The sequence below is a fragment of the Homalodisca vitripennis genome, chromosome 8, assembly GCF_021130785.1.
Source record: "Homalodisca vitripennis isolate AUS2020 chromosome 8, UT_GWSS_2.1, whole genome shotgun sequence".
NCBI lineage: Eukaryota > Metazoa > Arthropoda > Insecta > Hemiptera > Cicadellidae > Homalodisca > Homalodisca vitripennis.
In genome coordinates, this window is record NC_060214.1 from 58,449,773 (window position 1) to 58,471,496 (window position 21,724).

Below are 21,724 nucleotides of genomic sequence, written 5' to 3' on the forward strand. Positions count from 1 at the left end.
CTGGTTCAGTGTATTGTTCCCAAACCCCATTAATGAGTCCAATTCTTTGCCAATACTCGTAAATTCTAATTAAGGTTTTGCCACAGAGTTAGGTTAACCAGTATAACCAGAATAGTGGTTATAACCTTTGAAACCAAAATATGCTAGAAAGAGTTTTAAATTTTTTGTGGGTTTTGATAATATGCGTGTCTGACATAGACGACAGGTTTTGTATAGTTTTGGTAAAGTATATTTTTGTATCAGTAAAAACATTTTCAATGTGCTTTATCATGATTATCTTTATACTCTTCTCCCAAAAAGGGACGTTAAAAAAGTTGATTATTTTTTAAAAAGGCCCTGGTATAGTGGATTATCCAACAATAATACTATGTACTTACTTAACATACGGAAGGTAATATTTTTCGGCAGGTAAAGAACTCGTCATGCCTTCTCGCTCTTTGCACGATATGTTAAGAGCTAACTGGCCTATGGACTTGAAATTTTGTTACACGTTTCATTCCTACATAGACAGCATCGAGATTGTAGATGGTGCAGACTTTTTTATGGGATAGATGTGTTAGCGAACATTCTTAAAATGGTCTTATAATAACTATGAGGGCAATACAATTGCAAAATAATGTGATATACAGTAGGTAGCCAAATGGTATGAAATTAAAGATTTGACAGTTTCCATGATTTTTTCACCGTAGTGTAATATAATACGTGATATTGAGTACTTTTACATTGTTGCCTGGCTTATCGGACTCAAGCGCAGAATTTTTTTAAGTGATCACTATTGATTTTATGAAAACTTGATCCTTCAATGTCATGATAAATTTCCCAATGTGTTATTAATTATTTCAGATCACAATAATTAGTATAATACATTATTATAATAAAAATTTCCTAAAAAAAACATATTTTATAACATCCAACTGCTTATTAATATTTTTCTTTAAAACATTATACATCTGCAAATAAAGAAATGTATATTAGTTACAGTTAAAGTTTAAATTAATGCTCTACATTTTGTTTATCCTCCCAATCGCAATGTTCCAACATCCCTTAAAGGTATTTTTCCTTTTATATATCCCTGCAAACATTTTATTATTAAAAAGTTAATAAAGTATGACAATGCGTTTATTTTATATATTCTTTCAATATTAAATTTATATTACTGAAGTTAAAATGTTACAGTTAATCCCTTGTTTCCTAATGTCCACACACAATTTACACCTCTTAATTACCAGCCCCCACAACTGTTGATAAAACCCCTTAAAATGACTCATTAATATAGCAACTTAAGAATGTGTAATTGTGGTTTTTAATAATGTGATAATATAAGTTTCGTAAAACCAGTAACTAGTAATTAGGGAGCATATTATTACGGTGGCATTGAGGAATTTGCCATTAACTGAGCAGAGCTTTATTGCGATGTTCTCAGAAAATCATTAACCATTTCATTTAAACACCATTTATATTTATACGTTTCATAAAGTGTTTTTAAATAGTTTTAAGATTTTAATTAAATTCATATCTTTTAAGCGTAGAAAATGACAACTCTTGTTTTAATATATCATTATATATTTTTTACCGTATAAAATATGGCAAATATTCTCAATTATGTCAACCTTTTGTTATAGATTTCTTTCAACAAGTATGACACAGTAGAATATAAATATGAGTAAATGTAATAAAATGAAGATAAATGAGGATATGGATTAGAACGTTTTTCTTGTTATAAGAATGGGGTTAAGTGGCACACCACCAACCTCACACATCGGAAAATATATTCATAAATGAAAATCAATGAAATACATTAATCATACTGAACGTTACCATTTTTGATACAATAGTTATCCTTCTTATTACTAACGAAAGAAAATTGGGTAAACATTGGGATTAAAGCAGGAGTTTGGGGAGCACTTTCTCGCCTTTTATTATCACAGTCCAGCAGTCCCTATAAAAACAACTTTAGGCCCCTGTACCAACACTGCTACATTGGGGTTCTCTAACGAAATTCAATGTCCACATTTGTCACTTAGTTAAACCACCCCACTGGCGTAATCCTGTAGCTGTAAATACCTTTGACCCTTCACTTTTATTAAGCCACTACTTACTGAGAACAAGTGCTGCTATCTACACGAGTGTTGTATAAAGGTTTTACGGGGGTGTATATCCCTTGTAGAGAGTTTAATCTTTTGTAAGGTAATTATTTATATCTTAAAATATTTGGTACATTTTCAGTATCGTAGTATAAAATGTTTTGAAAATATAAAAAAAATCATTCTTTACTTGCCTATGTTGAAAATTACACGACAACCAATATTTTAAGCTTTGTTATTCATTTCATTATTTTGTTTAAACAGAAAGTACTCTAAAGACGATTTCCATGTATCATGTACGTTTAAATTGTTTCTTATGGCTTTTTTATTAAGAGTGAAAAAAAGATTTTAAGAGTAAAAGTGTAAACATTTGATCGTACGCCTCTAATTATACAGAGACCTGATACTTGTCGACATTATTACTCCTCAGACCGTTAGATTTTTATGGAAGGCTATCCATAAACGTTTGTCACATATTATATAATGTAATTTTTTATGTAACAGAATACAGCCATGTATGGTATAAAGTTTGGCCTTGCCTTTCGTAGGTTCATTGTTGCATGTCCGGGTTCATCAGAACATCTGCTGAATTCTTGTCAATGTTGCCGGTAATTTTCTCAATGGACATCCCGTTGTAACATGGTTCCTGTTACTAGTATTGTGTACAAAACCTTTTTAAAGAATTAACTGTCAGTTCTACTTGAAAATTTACCAGTTGAAAGAAAGACATCAAATGGTATTCCAACATTATGGGCCTACCAGCACATTATTTACAAAATGATAGAGCACTTGCAGATAAGGACAAAGATTTCCAGGCAGATGGATTGGTCGAGGTGGACAAATTAATTTACCTTTTTGCTCCCCTGATTTAAATCCCTTGGATTACTATCTTTGGGGTCATTTAAAGCAACGTGTATACGCAGAACCAGTTAATTAGAATTACTGAACTGAATTTTAAACACTTATGAACTACTTAAGAAAGACCAACATGCTATCAGTAAAGCAACACGTAGTTTCATCTAACGCACTAGATTCTGCATAACTTATCAAGGAAATAGTTTTGAACACCATTTATAGTGTGGAAATTGAAATAAAGGATTTTCAAAGATCAGTATTTTTAATGTTTTTGAAAAAAAAAATAACATTCATTTAATAAACATGTATTGCATTTTGTGTCTTATTTCTCGTATGTATTGATTGAATTAATTATTAATTTTTTTAATCCTTGTGTTTTTTGTCTATTATTAGTTTATTATTCTATTACATTATTCTCTTCAGATGTATATATTTTAAATTTTTGTTAAAAATTTTGCGTATTTATTAACCACTTAATGAAGTTAATGTGGTTCAAACACTTATTTTTTATATTAAATTTCGTTTAAATTGTCAGAAATTTGTAATCAGATCAGTAATGAATTTGTTATACTACTCTAATTTTACAAATACAAATTTAATTACTTTTGCTCCAAAGGTAGCAAGGCCCCGCGCTATAATTAATTATCACCTGAGTTACTAGCAAAAGCGTGTCCGAAACATTGTTCACACATTTATCTTCGTGAAATATTTTAGCCTTTTTGTGTACGAAAACATAACCAGTTAACAGAAATTTCCATAATTAGCAATCAAAACCTGTGGGATTTTGGCTCTGCAATGGAACACATATTTAAATAATATAATTGTGTAGGGAATGTTTTTCACATGAACGGGGAAATAACTGTACGTAAATATTATGAATACATTCCGTATATTTACCCGAAATAATTGAATACAATAAATTCTAATATTTTGTTATTTTATGTTTTTTTGAGAACTACACACAGTTTTCTAAGGTTAATGGTTAAATCAAACCAACATTATGTATTTCAGTGTTGAATGAAACATAAGTACAGAAGATTACATACTTACCAAATCATCTTCAAAGTTTTGAATTATTGAATAGAAGCTGAATAAGAAGTTTAATAATCTTAGTATACCACCTGTAGGATAAGGAGAAGAAACGTTGCTCTATATCCATTCACACGGATGATAAACGGGGGCAGGTGAAATGAGTTTATGTGTTTTCATTAAAAAACTCGTGACAAAATCCCCGTGATTTGTCTTGTGTAGCAGATTTGTGTTAAACGTGCAGCCAAATACATTATAGTCTAGAAGCTGAGAATATATTTGTAGTTCACAATAGGACTTTTTTATAAAAATAAATACAGGAAACCTTCCTAATATTGGTGGAGGTCGAATAGAGAGTGCACAAATAAATGAAAGCATATAATATTTTGACTGCAAGCCGAATTTAGAATATGCTTTTTAGTTCTAAAACGTCAGTTTATTTTACTCACTGAGTCCAAAAATGAGTTTGCTTTAAAATTTCCGTTTAATACAGTTTGCTGGCAGGAATAGTGACAGCAATATAAACAGATTACCGCCTTAAGTAATAGTAATAGAAATAGTGGCTGTAGGAATAGTTACAGCCATCTCGTAGGTCACCTGGAGAGTAATTGCCTTCCAATCCCATTGCACTGTTGGACGAACCTTCTAAACTTGCTACCCCTGACATAATCAGTTATTATTATAGGCTGATTAGAATCTGTAATGAATTAGATTTATCTGGTTTTTTTTTATACAGACACCTGGTAAATATTTATTTCCATTGTTACGGATAGAAGGACCTGTGTAAGTGTAAAAAATCTTAAACAATTACTTCGATTATTTTCGGCCTCTGGTAAATCTTGAAATCTGGGAAATATCTTTATCTTGATCTAGATCCAGTTTCTGGTTAGGGGATTGTGAATTAGAGTAGTACAGAAAATCTTTCTCTTTTCAGGTTACGATATTAAAACAATGTTTCGATAAAATATCCAAGTTAATTTTTTGTTATTAGATATGCGCCTAATAACCTGGAAAGCATGGATAATGTTTTGAAAAACTATATTAGGAATCACAGCTTAAAATTCTTAGTCCTATATAATATTTTGGAGGTAATAATGTTTTAACAAAATGGTCTAATAATTATGACAAACTTTACATATTTATGACAATTACATGGTGAAAGTTTTTCCAAGGCTGCAAACTTTATGGCTTCAAAAATTAACCCTACTTTAATTCATTTCCATTCAACGTAAATGTTACTATTGATTAATGCCGGTATAAAATAATAATTTTTTAAAAACGTCGAGCATTGTGAAGAAAATATCTTCTTCTTTGGCTTCAATCCTTTCACCCTGGTCCGATCTCACGAACTAACCTCGGTCACCATTTGTTTATACACAATGTTCAACCGTTGAAGAAATCCTTTAAAAATTATGTAATCTGTAATTATATTAAAAGCACTTTATAAAAAAGTGGTTTTAACAGCGGGAATTTACCCAGTTATGTCTCATTGGCATAATAAATTAGACCTTGACATTTATTTTAAGAAACTTCTGCCTTTAATATAAAAGATTTTTACCAATTGTACTACTATGAATTGAGTTTCGGTCAGTTGAACAAACAACAAAAAAATTTATTTTACTCATGGAGTTAATCTAAATATTCATTTGCATGAGTAAAAAAATTTTAATTCTGTATAAATTTGCTAAAAATTGTCCTTTCATTAAATATGATATTACTTTCTAAATTAATATTTGGGATCGTACGAATGTGCAACAATATATTTTATTGTTTTCAGTTACTAGAACAGTACCAAAAGTTTAATTATTTATTGAGTTGACCAGGACAGTTAGTTTTTCTAGCTTGTATGGAAATTGAGTCTAACGGTATATAAAAGGAAACAAGCTCACGTTGTAGTGAAAAATGTTGTTGCAGCTATCCTTATTTCCTTTAAGTGGTGGTCTCGAGGGATAATAGTTTTTACTCTACTCTTCTTATAGCTTTCTCATCCGAGATACTCATCACTTACGGTGCCTTAGTGAGACCATACGTATTAGATTTACCAATTCCTTATTCTCAGATGAAATATAATGGAGACTTTTGGTAAAGTACGATATAAATAGTAATACAAATATTGGATTGAGCAGGTAGCCTTTATCATTAAATTAATTAAAGCAAGTAATAATTTGACATGTATGATGTACTATTGAACTAGTTTCTTTTTCTACCACGATTCTTATATTTCATCATATTCAAAGTAGCTGAATTTATTACCTAAAAGAACCCTATATGTAAAGTTGCAAATGTCCAAGAATATACAGTACAATCATATGAAGCAGTATTAATACTACTATAATATTAAAGTACTTTCGATTGTACCTTTGAGAAATCATTTGGTTTGAATCGAATCAATATTTAATTCATGATTTTACTACAAAAACTTTATTTGCGGTGTGAGTGTCATTAACACGTTGGTCTTCGCCTTTTTAACAGAATTATCAGAACCAGAGAGATGTCTGACAATATATAATTTACCACGAATAAGCCTAAAGACCCTTCAAAGGTTTTTAAAATCCTGTGTTGTTGGGTCAAGAAGTCAAAGGGCAGTCTGTATGATGAGTCTCAGCGAAATCTGGTAGAAACTTCAAACTTGTACATTGGGTTCATTCAGGTCCAAGTAAGGATTATTATAGATCTTAAAATTGAGACTCCCAACGAACATTCAGTTTCTGTGTCTGTTTGATGTGAACGATAAAGGTGAAAAATTTAACAGTTTGGTAAGATTTCGTTACGGCTTGTCCTGTGAAACTTAGTTGTCTCAGTTTGTTCATTACTTATTGAACAGGATAAAGTTAAACTTATTTTTAATAAATATCACAACTAAAAATGGCGGATAATTTAGATTTATATCTTTTAATTTATTTACTAACATTCGGTTCCAGATGTGAACTGCAAACCTGAACGAGGATCCTGTCCTGCCGATCGGATTAGGTGGAGTCAGTGCGGTGTGAAGTACTGACAACTTTGATTTGATTTACGGTTACAGTTCATATCTGAGTTCTCCATCAGTCTAACCTACGTAAGGTATGAATCACTGGGGTTTTTTTCATGATTTAATTACATGAATTTGCTTAAAAAATAATATAAATATAGGCAGTTCAAAGAATGAGATGCGTCATATTTTATACCTCTTGGCCAGATTATAATCACACCTGTCTTTTATTGCGCAGTTATATTTTGTTAGTATTGGTTTGGTGACGAATAATACACTAAATAAGCGTTTGTGCAGATATTAAAAATAATGTAAAGTGCTAAAAAACACATTTTTCCGTCACTTTTCACAAGTTAACACCAACGAAGTATTTTAAGGGGGGAATGAATGAAAACATGACCAAAAGAGTATAATAAATTGGGGTAGGTTTATTTTTGATATTTTAATACCATAATACATTTTTATCGAATAATTAAAGTAGTAAGGAATCGCCATTTATGAAATACTGTATAACTACAGGTTTTGGATTTACTAGCTTTAGTGAAATAAATTTCATATTATAAATTAATTTCATTTTACAGGATAAACTCGTTACGTGGTATATGACTTAGATACTCTATAAAAATATAAATGTTGTGATTATTTTTATAATACCTAACGAAATTCTAATTTATTGGAGTTGAAAGATGATATTATTTTCATTAATGCACTTTGCTTAAAATATATTTGAACAATGTGACGTTTAAAACTGGTGCCTTATATTCATTTTCATAACAAATGCCCATAATTAGAAATTCTGGATTCAGTTTAAAATATTATAGATGTCGAGTTTAGTATTACTGGCTAACATAAGTAATCAATGTTCTAGATGACAAAATAAATTTCTCTCTTCACTCCCCCCCCCCCCCCCACCCCCCCCCCCCCCCACCCCCCCCCCCCCCCACCCCCCCCCCCCCCCACCCCCCCCCCCCCCCACCCCCCCCCCCCCCCACCCCCATAGAATTCCTTTTTAAAATTTGTATTATTTTAGTAAATCTTTGGAACAAAGACGCCATACAAAAACTGCAAAGAAAAGATTTTGAAAAATTATTGAGAAGGATTCTTAAGCAATAAAAAATAATCATATTTTTATTAATCGCTTCCTGTAGGATAATACTCTCGTAGTTTCCGTTAAGTAAATTGTAAACCCAATTCTTTCATCGTTTTTGATTAAATTGTATTTTGGGAAAATCAGGATGTTATTAAAGAATATTTCGTAATTTCCTCCGTCACAAAAACATATCTTGTATTTATACTTGTCGTCAATAGCTTTTCAAAGTTTGATAAATCAGGTTATTAGAAATCAATTTGAATATGTTGTGTGTGTTTTGAGGCAAGATGATTCACTATCGTCGAGAAAGATTTAAAAAACAATTATGTGGGGATCTGATATGAGTTTATTAACAACTTTAATGAGCTTGTTGATAAAAGTTTGGAAAGAAAGACTACGGATTTGTTTACAATTAATCTAACTTTGAAGCCTAAAATGGTAAATATTTGAATAAATTTTCTAATATAAATGATGCTCTGTGGTCTGACAAATTTAATCGATAAAAATATTTGTTATAATTATTTTTTACATTATTTTTACTTGTTATTTACATTATAAAGAAAACTGAAAAACGGTAAATCTGTTCACGTTTTTTACGTTCCACGTTCACGTTTTTCACGTTCCACGTTCACGTTTTCACGTTCCACGTTCACGTTCTCACGTTTCAACGGTCACGTTTTCACGTTCCACGTTCACGTTTTTACGTTCCACGTTCACAATTTTACGTTCTACATTCACGTTACAAAATTTTCCTAAATAAATGGCGAACGTAACTTTCTGAAGAAGCAAAAAAACTTGATCACATCGAAAAGAAATTAATCAAAGAATTTAAAGAACAGATTAGAATTGATGATAAAGAACAAGAATTTATTAATCAAACTGTAACATCTGCAATAAAAGATGGTGAAGGTAAAATTGTAAATGTTTTAATTCAAAATAAAAATATGATGGATTTGAGTTCCAGTTGTAACGACAATTTGATATTTAGATTCCAGAATCTGAAGTAGAAGAATTTGAATTACCAAAAATTAACCATCTTTAACACCATTTAGACCCCGAATCATTGAAGATTTACAATAGTTGAACCAATAAGTCCTGGGGACAACGGATATAATAATTGTTGAAATTGGTTGAAATTTCTTCCTAGAGCAAAGGATGATAAAATTAGTTAGTATTGGGATAGAAAAAAGAAAAGTTTTATGATTGGAAATTTACCTGTGAATTTTGAACATAATGATATAATTATTAATGAAAAAACGTATGAAGGTACTCAAGGGATTGTGGAGATTATTAACAGCCAAATAAGGGTTCCAAAAGACGATTTTATATTCTGAAGATTTGAAAAAGTATACTGAAATTCTATGGAAATCTGATTCAATTTACAAAAATAATGATCGATCATCTAAAAAGCCTAAATCAAGTAGAGGTAAAAAATATATGAATTTTAATTTAAACCAATTTGGGAAAAACGAATCGAAGGATCTGGTTTAAGAAATTACAGTGATAATAAGATTGAATACAGATATATCGATGATTTGACAAAACTTGATGGAATTATTAATTATATTTATGCTCAGGAAAAGGCTGGAAATAACAATTTTTTGAACGAAAAGAAAGCGATTAAAGATTTTATTTAGAACAAACTTGATAAAATGATTGAAAAACCTGATGGAATTAAATATTTAAAACGGATTTTGCCGGCAATAAGTTCATCTATGATTGAAGGTAGTGGGCAAAACATAGAGATACAAATTCTAGGCATATTGCTGATAAATATTTACAAGATAAGGCAATGGATAGATTTTTATCAAAAGATGCTAGTTTAGGTGAAAGATTTGCTGCACTTCCAACAGCTGGAGCAATGTTTTTAAAAAGAAAACTAGGAATGGAATCGAAGAGAACTTGAAATTTTAGCTATATAAATGGAAGTGAACGTAAATTTCAGTAAAACTCAGAAAGAGAAAATAAAAATCCGCTTTTAAAAAGAAAATACCTGTTAGTATTCAATTTAAAATAGAACAACTAAAAAATAGCGAAGATAAAATATTTTCAACAAATAGACAATACAATAAACTCTTAAGAACATAAGAAAAACAATAAAGGAACCAGAAAATAATTTTCTTATAACCAGTTGAAAGAGCTTAAAAATGGTGGACCTTTTGAAAGATTTCTTAGATTTTGGAGAAAATATATTCCCAGTTGTTTAAAACTCTTGTTCCTTATGTTCGTAAAGCTGCTCCAATCGGTAAAAAAGAAAGGATTCCTATTGTTTCGAAACATTTTAAATTGGTTAGATAAAGAGTTAGAAGATGTTACAGGATCTGGATTAGATGAAAAAAACTTTGAATTTCGTGAAATCAAACATTACATAAAATTTTAATTCAAACCATTAACATTCGGAGAATTGGAAGAAATCTGCAAAAATATTAAACATTTTAGAGGAATTTTTATGCGTGATACATTACCTGAAAAAGTTTAAGAAATTTTAACGTGGAATTGTAAATTTAGACTCGACTATGGGAAGTGGAACGCATAGGATTTGCTATTATAAAAATGATAAGATTGCATATTATTTTGATTCGTATGGAAGAATTGAGGACAAACCACCGATAAGAATTGATCCAATATTTGAAAAAATCAAACCTTTATTATAATGATTATCAAATTGAAGACTATAAAGATCCCCCAATTTGTGGTCTATTATGTGTTTTTGTTTTGAATGAGTTGACTGATGGTTAAAGATTTTAAAGAAGTTGTTAACAAATTATAGCTTAATAAATATGGATGCACAAAATATTTTGATGTATTTCGAACACAAATTAAAACAGAAGGTATTCAAAATGTAGTTAATAGTTTGAATTTTGATAGTTTGAGAAATGAGTTTGATAACAAGTTAGAAAATTTGTCGCAAAAACTTCCAGATTCAGATATTTTTGCTGTCGATATTGAAGATTTTAAAGCAGAATATGATAACAAACTTGCAAATTTCATGAGTTCAAACGAAGTTGCTGATAAAATAAAAACATTGAAAAAAGAATTTGTAGAATGGTTCAAAAAAATACTTACCAATTTAATGTCTCATATCGAAAATGCTGATAAAATTACAGAAACAATCAAATTTGAAAAGAATTATTTTAGTTTAGCTAATAAGAAAAGAATTTTCAGTGTTCAACTTGGTATTGACAAACATGATGTTGTTGTTTAAAGAACAAATTTTAAAACCTCTATCAAAAATTATCAGAAAACATCGATTTAAATGATCCGAATGTTAAAAATGCCTTATATTTTAAAGGAAAAAGACTTAGCAGCGTTTTTAAGGGAATTTATCCGTTTGATGTTATCGTAAGAGATCAATTCGAAGATCACATTAAAATGTTTAATGAACTAAAACAAAATTATGAGAATCATAAACAGCATGTAAAAGATTTTACAACAGAAGTCTATGAAAAGTTAGAAGCCAGAAATAAAAGATATATAGAAAATTGTGACGAAATTCATGAAAAAATTACAAAATTTCAACAGTCTTTTGATAAGTTCAGTTCAGATGCCACCAAAACCTTTGAACATATTGCTCATTAATTTTTTCAATACAGTGATTCATATGCTGATAAATTTCAAAAATTATAAAAACAAATTAATAAGTTCCATTAAGAACTTGATAAAAGAAAGGTAGGAATTTTCGCAGGGGTTTATGCATGATAAATTTTCCCTAAAATAAATGGCGCTCGTATATTGTGTGACGTGTAAGGCAAAACCTGCAACAAACGATATAAAATATTATGCAAACATCAATGGAGTTAAGAGAATTTCTGGAAAATGTGCTGAATGTAACGCTAAAAAGAGCCAATTTTTAAAACTTGATTTGAAATTTTTTCCTAATCAATAGAGAAGGCGGGACATTACAGTGTTTTCGATCTTTTTATAATGCAACACGAAATATATTTGAAAAAAGAAAATTGGGATGATGTTTCTCAAAAAATATGAACTATCCGAAGATATGATTCGTTTCTACAATACTAAGTTAAATTGGTATAACATTGCAAAATACCAAAATCTGTCCCCAGAATTCATTAATGAAAATATACTTATCAATTGAAAGAACACATGTCTGTTCTTTGCCTTTATCAACACTTGAGCACAGGATTTTTTGAAGAATTAAAAGATTCAGTTGATTGGGAAAATATTATAGATAGCGGTTACTATCCTGTGCAAATTTTATTCAAATATGTGGCTGAAATCGCAAAATTTAAAGCAGAAAATCCCGAATATGGACGAATTAGATCATTAATAAATGACTAAAATTTATATCTTTTCTTATCGACTTATACATTATATTTAAAATTGTTCATAAAAAAATTTTGAAATTTTTTCTTATTAAATTGCGGATTATAAAAAGTATTCAGGCGATATTGAAAGGGCGGAGTTTAAAAATTTCTATCCAATTAGTGAACTACATTTGAATGAACCGAATAAAAGAACTGAGTTTAATAATTGATTTTGGGAGATAATCTTTGCTCGTCTAACTTCCAGTTTTATATTTCTGGAACTTTAACAAAACAAGATGGTCAAGCATATCTTGGAACAAATGATGTCAGATTGATTGATAATTTCGTGCCGTTTTTATTCATTAAAATTGAAGTAAGATAACACAATAAATTGGATAGAAGAAATTGAAAATTGTGGTCAATTAAGTACTATTAAAGGAACCATATCTTATTACAAAAAGTGATGTATTTTTCAAACGGTTTTGAATCAACTTTTAAATTTGGACAATTTGAAGCGGTCGGTGATTTAGCACATTTCGGCTTAGGATTCTTTGAAAATGTAAATTTTCCAACCTATAAAGGTGGATTTTACATTAGTTTCATAAGAGCTGAAAGACGATGATGCGATATTAAAAACAAAAACTGGAAATGATATGCCAGTTGATTGCAAAATTATAATTAAACCGAGTTTTTCATTAGAGTTCCGATGATTGATTAAAAAAACCACGAGTAAAAATTAGGTTGATTGATGAAATTACAAAAAGTCAAAACATTATGTTTAATTTTCTAGATTGGCAATGTATTAGAGCAAAAAGGTAATTTCTGGAACAACTTATTCGTTTGATATCACAAATATTTTTAGAAATATTTTCAATCCCAAGTTCATTATTGTTGGTTTTAAAACAGGTAGAAAGAATAATTAAGAAAAAAATCCTTCAGAGTTCGATATTTTGAGTGTGAAAAATATCAGAGTAAAATTGAATGGTTCTTTTTATCCAGATGAGTTTACAAAATTTAAACATTTCCTGAGGTCTTTTCAGAATTATGTATCAGATTTAATCAAGATTTTAAGAAAGTTTACTACAAAAAGTATGGAAATTTATTACAATCCCAAAGAACTTATAGCAAATAGACCCATTTATGTCATTGATACAACAGTTTTTGACAAATATTTCTGGTTCAAAGAAACGATATAAATTATCTATATGGATTTTCAAAATGCAGTTGCAAATGCAATTTGTTATGTTGTTGTTATTTCTGAGAAATTTTTATCATATGACGTGATTAAGAACGATATTAAAGAAATCCAGTAAAATTTTAGATATCTTGATTTTTCATAAAACAGCTTAAGAAAGTAGAATCAAACAGCTATAGATTCGGTTATTTTTCATTCGTGATTTTTCATTTATAGTCCAGTACATATATATATATATGGGGATTCTGGAGACGAACGGATATAGATTCGGTTAATTTCTCATTCGTGATTTACTGTTTGATTTTACAGATTCGTTTATTTTCCTTTAAAACAGTATTTTCCATTGATTGTCGGTCGCCTCCCAAAAGTGCGCTAGAAACCGGCTTATATATATATCTACTAATATGTACCTAGGGTACGTCCCACGTATGTTTAAAAAATTTCATAGGAGTCCATCATACACATTTTAATCGCTTATACTAAGTAGCATAATGATTTTTTAAAAATGCATGTAAAGTTACTGGCATCAGTAAAATATAAAATATATTGTGTCTGGAAAGTTAACCACAGTGATTTCAGACAACATAGGGGAACGTTTACTATCAGTAGCAACTGGGTAGCAAAGGAACCTAAGAACCTTCAAATTAAAGTAAATAAATAACGCTATTAAATAGACAGATACAATAGAGTATGGAAATAACTGACAATAAATAAATAACAAAAACAAATTCTCTACTGACGAAATCCAACAAATTTATTTCGTGACATGTTTTACCACGTCATATATCCTGTTTTGTATCATATTACTTATTATGATATATTTCTACCGTTCTAATGATATCTATCAGGCCAACGTACAACTTTTAATTTTAAATTAAAATTGTTCTCTTGCCATACAAATCAATGAGCTATCCTTGTACAAAGGGGAGGATGTAACCAAATTTATTTCAAGTTTTCTGGGAAATGTATATGCAGCCACACGGCACGGTGGTTAGTCTTTAGCCTATAAAATTATTAGTCTAATCCATAAGAAAATTCTTCGATGACATTCAAGGCAAGGCTTAGCGGTGCTTGAAGATAGAGCTAGTATTTGCTATTCTTAATTTATCCACTACATTGAGCACACCAACCAATACTAATAACATTTTATATTTGTGAGGCTTTTCGATAGCAAGTCTATGTTCATCAAGCACATCACAAAAGTGATTTATCATTAAATTTTTTGCGATGTGTCTGATGAAGACAGCCTTTCTATCTAAAGACCTTATAAAAATAAAAAGTTATTAGTATTGGTTGGTGTTCTCAATGTAGTGAATAAAATTAGCGGTCCTGACTATCAGCTGTTTCTCACGGCCTGACCCAAAATTCCGTCTGCTGTATTTGCATGTCGACTACAATTCAGAATGGATAAAAATAAATGTGTGTATGTTTTTTTCAAGGTAACTACCTGATAAATTTTATTTAGTGCAAACAAATTTTGAGACGGATCGTAATTTTCATACACGTACACACCATGATGGTGTGCGTGTGGTGAAGGTGTGTATGTGCGTTCTTCCTTTCCATGGTGTGGGAAGGAGGATTCAGATGCACCACCCACAACTGTACTATTATTCGTGCTGCACTATTAAAATATTATTCAATTGTTTTAAACGTTAAATATTCCTGTTAAAAAAAGGTAGATCATTAATTTCGGAGACAAGAACCTAGCTTGTGTTCTATGATTTTAGACAAAAAGTGCATGAGCAAATAAACAATATTATCCAACATAGCAGACTTTGATTTCATATCTATGTAAGAAAGTGTATATTTTATTGTTATTCGACTAGATAATTATGGCTAGGAATTATTTTTGTAATTTTAAATTTAATTGGGTGATTTTAGACAGATTTAAATCAAGCTACCCATACCGAATATCTTGGACTATTGTATTAGATTGCCACATAAAACAACCATTATATTGTAAATAAATGTTAAGTCACCGTAAGCTAAAAATGTACAGATCCTGAGAGTGGTAATTTATCAAGTTATCTAACTCACATAACTATTACTTATAGGCAATAAGTTTTAAGTGTATAAACACAAATAAATATAATATGACAAACACGATAGTTTCATATTAATAACCGTTTCGATACCCTTCCATTTTGACCTCGGCCAAATCTATATGGCTGACAATTGATTTATATAGAAAATATTCATGCATCCATTTAAAGGAAAACCAAGTTGCGTGCTTATACGGGGTAAATTGGTTTTCGGCTCCTAGACTATAATATATTCGATTGTAAGTTTAACACAAATCTGTTATACAAGACAAATCATTGGAATTGTCACGAGTTTGTTATGAAAACACATAACTCATTTCACCTGTCCCGTTTATCATCCGTGTGAATGGATATGGAGCAACGGTTCTTGTCAAAACTGATTTACTACATGTAAATGTGTCATTGTCTGAAAGTTCTATACAAAGCCGTTATTGAACTTCTTATTCAGTATTATTCAACAACTAAAACTCTGTAGCTAATTTGATGCGATCCCTAAAGAGTTTGCGATCTAACTTCACATATACTTCACATATGTTTCAGACGGGATTAATTGAGGGAAGAAATACAATATATTGGTCTGACTTTACCTGAACGTACTAAAAATCTTGCATTTCTAATAAGACAAATAGAGCAATAGAGTAGTATGTAATCTTTCCCTCATTGTAATACGGGTTAAATTATGGAATTTATTCATAATAATAACATACAAGGTCTACCTCACGATATATAGTTTCCACATTTAAATTATTGCAGTGTTTGTTCCTTTGAAAATTTATATTCCATCTATAGATTTTAAGCTTAAACTGCCAGTTATAGTTTTTCTGCTTATTATTTGAAATTTAGGTTTGGTTTCTGTTGACTTGGAAATAGTTCTTTAGACTGATGTTTAAATATTTCAAGAATGAAATTGTGTAAACAATGCTTCCACGCAATGTGAAATGGAAATCGTACATGATAATTGATTATAGCATCGGCCTTGTTAGCTTATGAACAAAGTAATTCCAATCTACATGATTGTAAATTAGGTAATTTTAAAATCACAGTATCACTGACTGGTTAAAAAAATCTTTAGAGTATATACGGTAAGTTACGACCTATTATAATGTAACACGATTCCACATCCTTTTTTATTATTATGTCCACACTAAATATAAAAAATAATCTTTCAGACATTACCAAAATTTTATGTAAAGGCAACAAAGTAGTGTAAGTGATCTTATTGCTTGAGGAGTTACAATTAACTTTTGTCTGTCTCTTGTAAATAAAAGTAGTTTGACAGGTATTTGGTTCTTCCGATCATATGTTAGTTTGCTTATTTAAAACGCATATGTGACAGATACGGCCAAATACAAAAAATTGAATCGGAAAAAGTTAAGCGCTCTGTGGTGTAATGGTAGCACATTCACCCGGCAAGTGAGAGATCCGGGTTCGACTCCCGGCGGAGAGCAAGTACTTTTTGCGATTAAATGTGTATTGAAATTATATATATATATATATATATATATATATATATATTGAGCCGGGGCTCAGTTTGGATAATTTTGTCTATTATTTTTCCCCAACCTCGGCCACTTTGGTCAGTCGGTAGGGTGGACGGTGGGTTCCGTCACCGTATTGATTATTTTCTGGCTGGATTGGACTGATTGGTCAGAGGTCAGGTGGTTGACCTTGACTGATTACCGACCAGCTGATTACCAGCAGCGGCTACTGATCGGAGCGGTCGGACACGTTCGGCAGAGGCGACGTGTATCTCTGACTGTTAACTGCTCGTCCTGATGCCCATGGCTGGCTAGTTCTCGGACTTTCGGCAGGTAATTGTTTTTTGCTTATTCTCTCGATTAACTTAGTTGGTGGTTTTTCTCTCCCACGCATATATTTTCGTTCATCAGTTAAAAGTAGTTTATTTATTATTTTGTAATTTGTGTTCCTTGTGTACGTTTTCTTGTCGCAAAGTTTTCTATCCTGTCATTTCGTAACTTTCTAAATTGTTTATTATTTAACTATGCCAGTTAATTTATTATATTTTGCGCTAGTGCTTTCTAATTGATTCGTTCGGCGAACGGAAAGTATTAATTTAGTATTCACTTTGTCTTTATTTAGAGTAAGCGAGACGGTACAGACTTTGGCAAATTTTTTTTCCGCGTGTTTTTGTGTTGCGTGCCAAAATTGGGTGGAAACATTCATGATTTCTATTTTATTGTTTAATTAATTATTTGCTTTATAGTAGCGTGAACGGCTTAGTTATGGATTATAATTAAATTATTGTTATTTGAGAAATAATGTACTGTTATTATTTGTAAATTACATAATATACATTACAACTAATATTACAGAATGAACAAAATACCGTGAATTATTTTTACAAGTAAATGTTACCAAGCTGAATAATTTAGTATGGCTGTTCTAGCCTATAAGTAAATGCTTAAATATTTGAAAAACTTTTTTTTATGTAGTATTTAATATTGTCACCAAGTAGTGTATCTTATAATACTTGGTGTTTTGAGTTATTTTGGGAAACAGTTTTTCGATATTTAAAAGGTACTGTTTATCTACAGATGGTTATTTTGTAATTGTTTAAATTTGGATATTTTATATTTACTTTGTGCCAAACATAATTAAGTTTTCATTATTTCTCGGGTTATAGTAAAATTCTTCTGAATATGTACTGGTTATGTTGGGATTCAATAGGGTCCCCGTGAGTGCCGTCGACATGACTGGTGCGGCGAGTCTGCCCAATGGAAACAGCACTGGTAAACTAAAAATTGAATGCCCGCGCCCTGCCAGCGCTACTGTACCGTCTTCCAACTGGACTGTCTGGGCTTCAATTCATCTTAAACAAGGTTGGAGCTAAAATGTTTTTTCTTCTTCTTTTGACTGGACTTGAAAGGATTGGGTTTTATGGAGCGCTGCCAGATATTATATCTGGAGGAGGGCCAGTGTTAAGTAAACTAGTATTTATTTAGTTTAGTGACATGATCTTGTAGGGGAGGATTTCATCTTTAATTCGGATTTGTGGAGGAAAACTAAGCCCCCGCCTCCTTTAAAAATCGGCTTTAAATTTTTTTTTATTTTTTAGCTACAAACTTGAAACAAATATACTTTTTAAAAATAGTGGGCCTAGAAATTCTACAATCTTTTCCCTCCCCTCAGTTCAATAAATATTACCAGTTCAAAATTTTATATTTACTACATGCCGTACCTGAAACTATGTTATTTATATGTCAAATTTATATTTATTATGTTATTGTCAATACTGAAATTCTATTTATTTTTGTTATTTAGTTTGTAAGTTACTCGGTGCACCATGGTGCTTGCAGTTAATTGTATTTTATGTGAAAATGTTTGCCACCTAATTAATTATATTATGTACTGGAGATTTTGTCTCTGTCTCTCTTCCCACTAGTGGCATGTTGTTGTTTCTTTTTATACTTTGCTCCGAGTTTTGGGAGGGGCGCGCTTCCGAGACCTCCTGTTGCGGTTGAGGAGACTTCCGGTGAAGTCTAGTTTCGCTAACTCGGGACTATATATATATATATATATTTGGTATAGGATGCAAAACCATGCGCCATCTTCCAATTGGCATGATGGGAAAGAGATTATTACTTTTACCTAAGTTTTTCCTCTAATAACGCCAACAACTTACCTCTACCCAGTAGTAAATAAACTCTTCCGGACGTTCTCCAAGGTCAGTTATACTGCAATTCGGTACAAAGATTCTAGACGTGATAATAATTCTAGATGGAACTTCGTCAAAGATAAATGGGGTAATTTGCTGAAGAGTTGTACTATCCCATTAAACTGATGCCTCACACAATAGCTATAACTACTTCTGGGTATTATACTAGCCATCGCAAAGAAAAACAGTCCACAAAAACAAAGTTACTGATAGATTCCTACATAGCTTGGACCTGGCCAGAAGCGAAAAATTGCACACAATTATGGAAGGACTAGATTTTTAAAATTCGACCGAGCAAGCGTTGAGCCTACTTCTGAAGCTCAGCGGCACCTTTAAAATATTACTTTCGAAACATCAGCAATGTTATATTTATTAAGATTGCTAACGGAATCATTAAAATAACGCGACAAACTGAAAACTCAATTATAAACCTTGTACTGTACGAAGCTCTACAAAGAAATTCATCCAAAAAGAAAAACTAAAACATTAATGAAATTAAAATAAAAGTTTATGTAACTTGAAGCCATGCCTATATAAAATGTTTGGTGAGGACATTAGACAAACCAGTTTCCTCAATACATGCTACAAACAACTAAAAAAGGCAGATACTTAATATAATTAGACTCATTCTTAAGTCACGTTATTTTACAAAAACTGTAATAGCCTAAATATGCAAGCTAAAATTAGGATACACTAATACAGACAAAACGATAAAGATAAAAGGTAATCATATTTCTTTGTAAGGATAATCATACCTTATAAATTAATATAAAAACCCTTACAAAAACCTAATGTTAGCGGTATTATTTTAGGAACTATGAATGAGGATCCAGATCGACCACAACCATCGACCTCGCTGAGAAATGATGAAATTGTTCACCTTCTCGACATTCCCTACGGCAGTGATGATTGAGTGTGATGAGGTTTATCGATGAAGACAATATTACAGATGACCAGATCTTCGCTCGGTTGGATGAGATTCTCGATGACCGTAATGATGAACTTCAGCAACAAAGATCAATAGGTGAGACTAGCGTAATATTACCCCAGGAAGAAGAGGCTTCAATTGAAATAGTGCAGACAGGCACAACTGTGGACATTTCAACTTCAAATAAGTATAAGGTTCGAGAAAAAAAAATTACAAAAACAAACAATAAAGAAAATTTACTACAGAAAAAAACGCTAAAGAAACCACCTGAGCAAAAATTAAAACCGGTATGGAAAAATGAGAATTTAGAACTAGACAGTGATGAAAAAGTTTTCAAAATTGAAAACTTAGTTATGCCGGAGAGAGTTTCAGACTTAGAGACTCCTTATCAATATTTTAAATATTTCTTTGATGACTCTATTCTTGACAAAATTTGTTTTGAAAGTTCACTTTACTCTTCGCAGAAAGATCCACAAAAAACTAAAAGTTTAACCACCACAGAGCTGGAAAGATTTTTAGGGATAGTTATAATGTCCTCAGTTGTGAACTACACTAGCGTAAGGGACATGTGGAGTTCACTTATCGGGAATGATGTTGTCAAAAATAGCATGAGTGTAAATGCTTTTGAGTCAATGAGGTCCATTTTGCATTTCAATGACAACACAAACATGAAGCCCCTTGATGACCCCGATCGAGACCGACTTTTCAAAATAAGACCCATAGTTGAACATCTAAATGAGAAGTTCTCTTCAGTCCCAATGAGACCTTCTTTGTCTGTGGATGAGCAGATATGTGCCACAAAAACGCACCACTACATGAGGCAGTACAACCCTCGCAAACCACATAAGTGGGGATATAAGCTGTATGTTCTTTGCGATGACAAAGGTTTCTCCCACCAATTTGAGATTTATTCAGGCCAAACTCAGTCTAGACTTGCCAGTGAGCCAGATTTGGGAGAGACGGGAAATATAGTGGTGAGGCTCTGCAGAAAGGTTCCCAGAAATGTGAATTACACAATATATTGTGATAATTTTTATTCTAGCCTTCTCCTGTTTTCTTACTTGAGAACTCAAGGTATTTTTGCTTTGGGAACTTTTAGGAGGGATAGGATCCCCAATATTCCATTTACTGATAAAAAAGAAGGAAGAAAAGAGTCAAGAGGAACTTCAGTGGAGTTCACTACTAATGTCAACGACACCAAATTGTCCATGGTTTTCATGGAGGGACAATGATTCAGTGATGTTAGGATCAACTCTGTGTGGTGTAGTCCCAATGGAAAGTATCAAGCGATACGATCGAAAAGCCAAAAAGTACATTGATGTTCCATGCCCACAAATTGTCAAGGTATACAATAAGCACATGGGAGGAGTGGACCTCATGGACTCTCACATAGGACGACACCATATTCGACTTAGGAGTAGAAAGTGGTATTTCCGAATGTTCTACCATATGGTGGATATGGCTGTAGTAAATGCATGGATATTGCATTCGACTCTTTCCGAGACTAAGGGAATGACTCAAAAAGAGTTCAGAACTGATTTGGGGGTGACACTCTGTAAAATAGGATCTGTGAACACCCCTAAGCGAGG

At 31.5% G+C, this 21,724-nt stretch overlaps 1 protein-coding gene across 1 annotated transcript; it reads left to right on the forward strand.

Annotated features, from left to right (window-relative positions):
• The first annotated feature begins 20,125 nt into the window (after positions 1-20,125).
• Positions 20,126-21,367, forward strand: LOC124368178 (piggyBac transposable element-derived protein 3-like). Its single transcript, XM_046825455.1, has one exon. It carries the CDS (start codon positions 20,126-20,128, stop codon positions 21,365-21,367), a length of 1,242 nt encoding a protein of 413 aa, XP_046681411.1.
• Positions 21,368-21,724: the final 357 nt, after the last annotated feature.

Excerpts from the sequence above, each read along its gene's own strand:
- LOC124368178 (XM_046825455.1), top strand. The coding sequence starts at position 20,126 with ATGAGGTTTATCGATGAAGACAATATTACAGATGACCAGATCTTCGCT.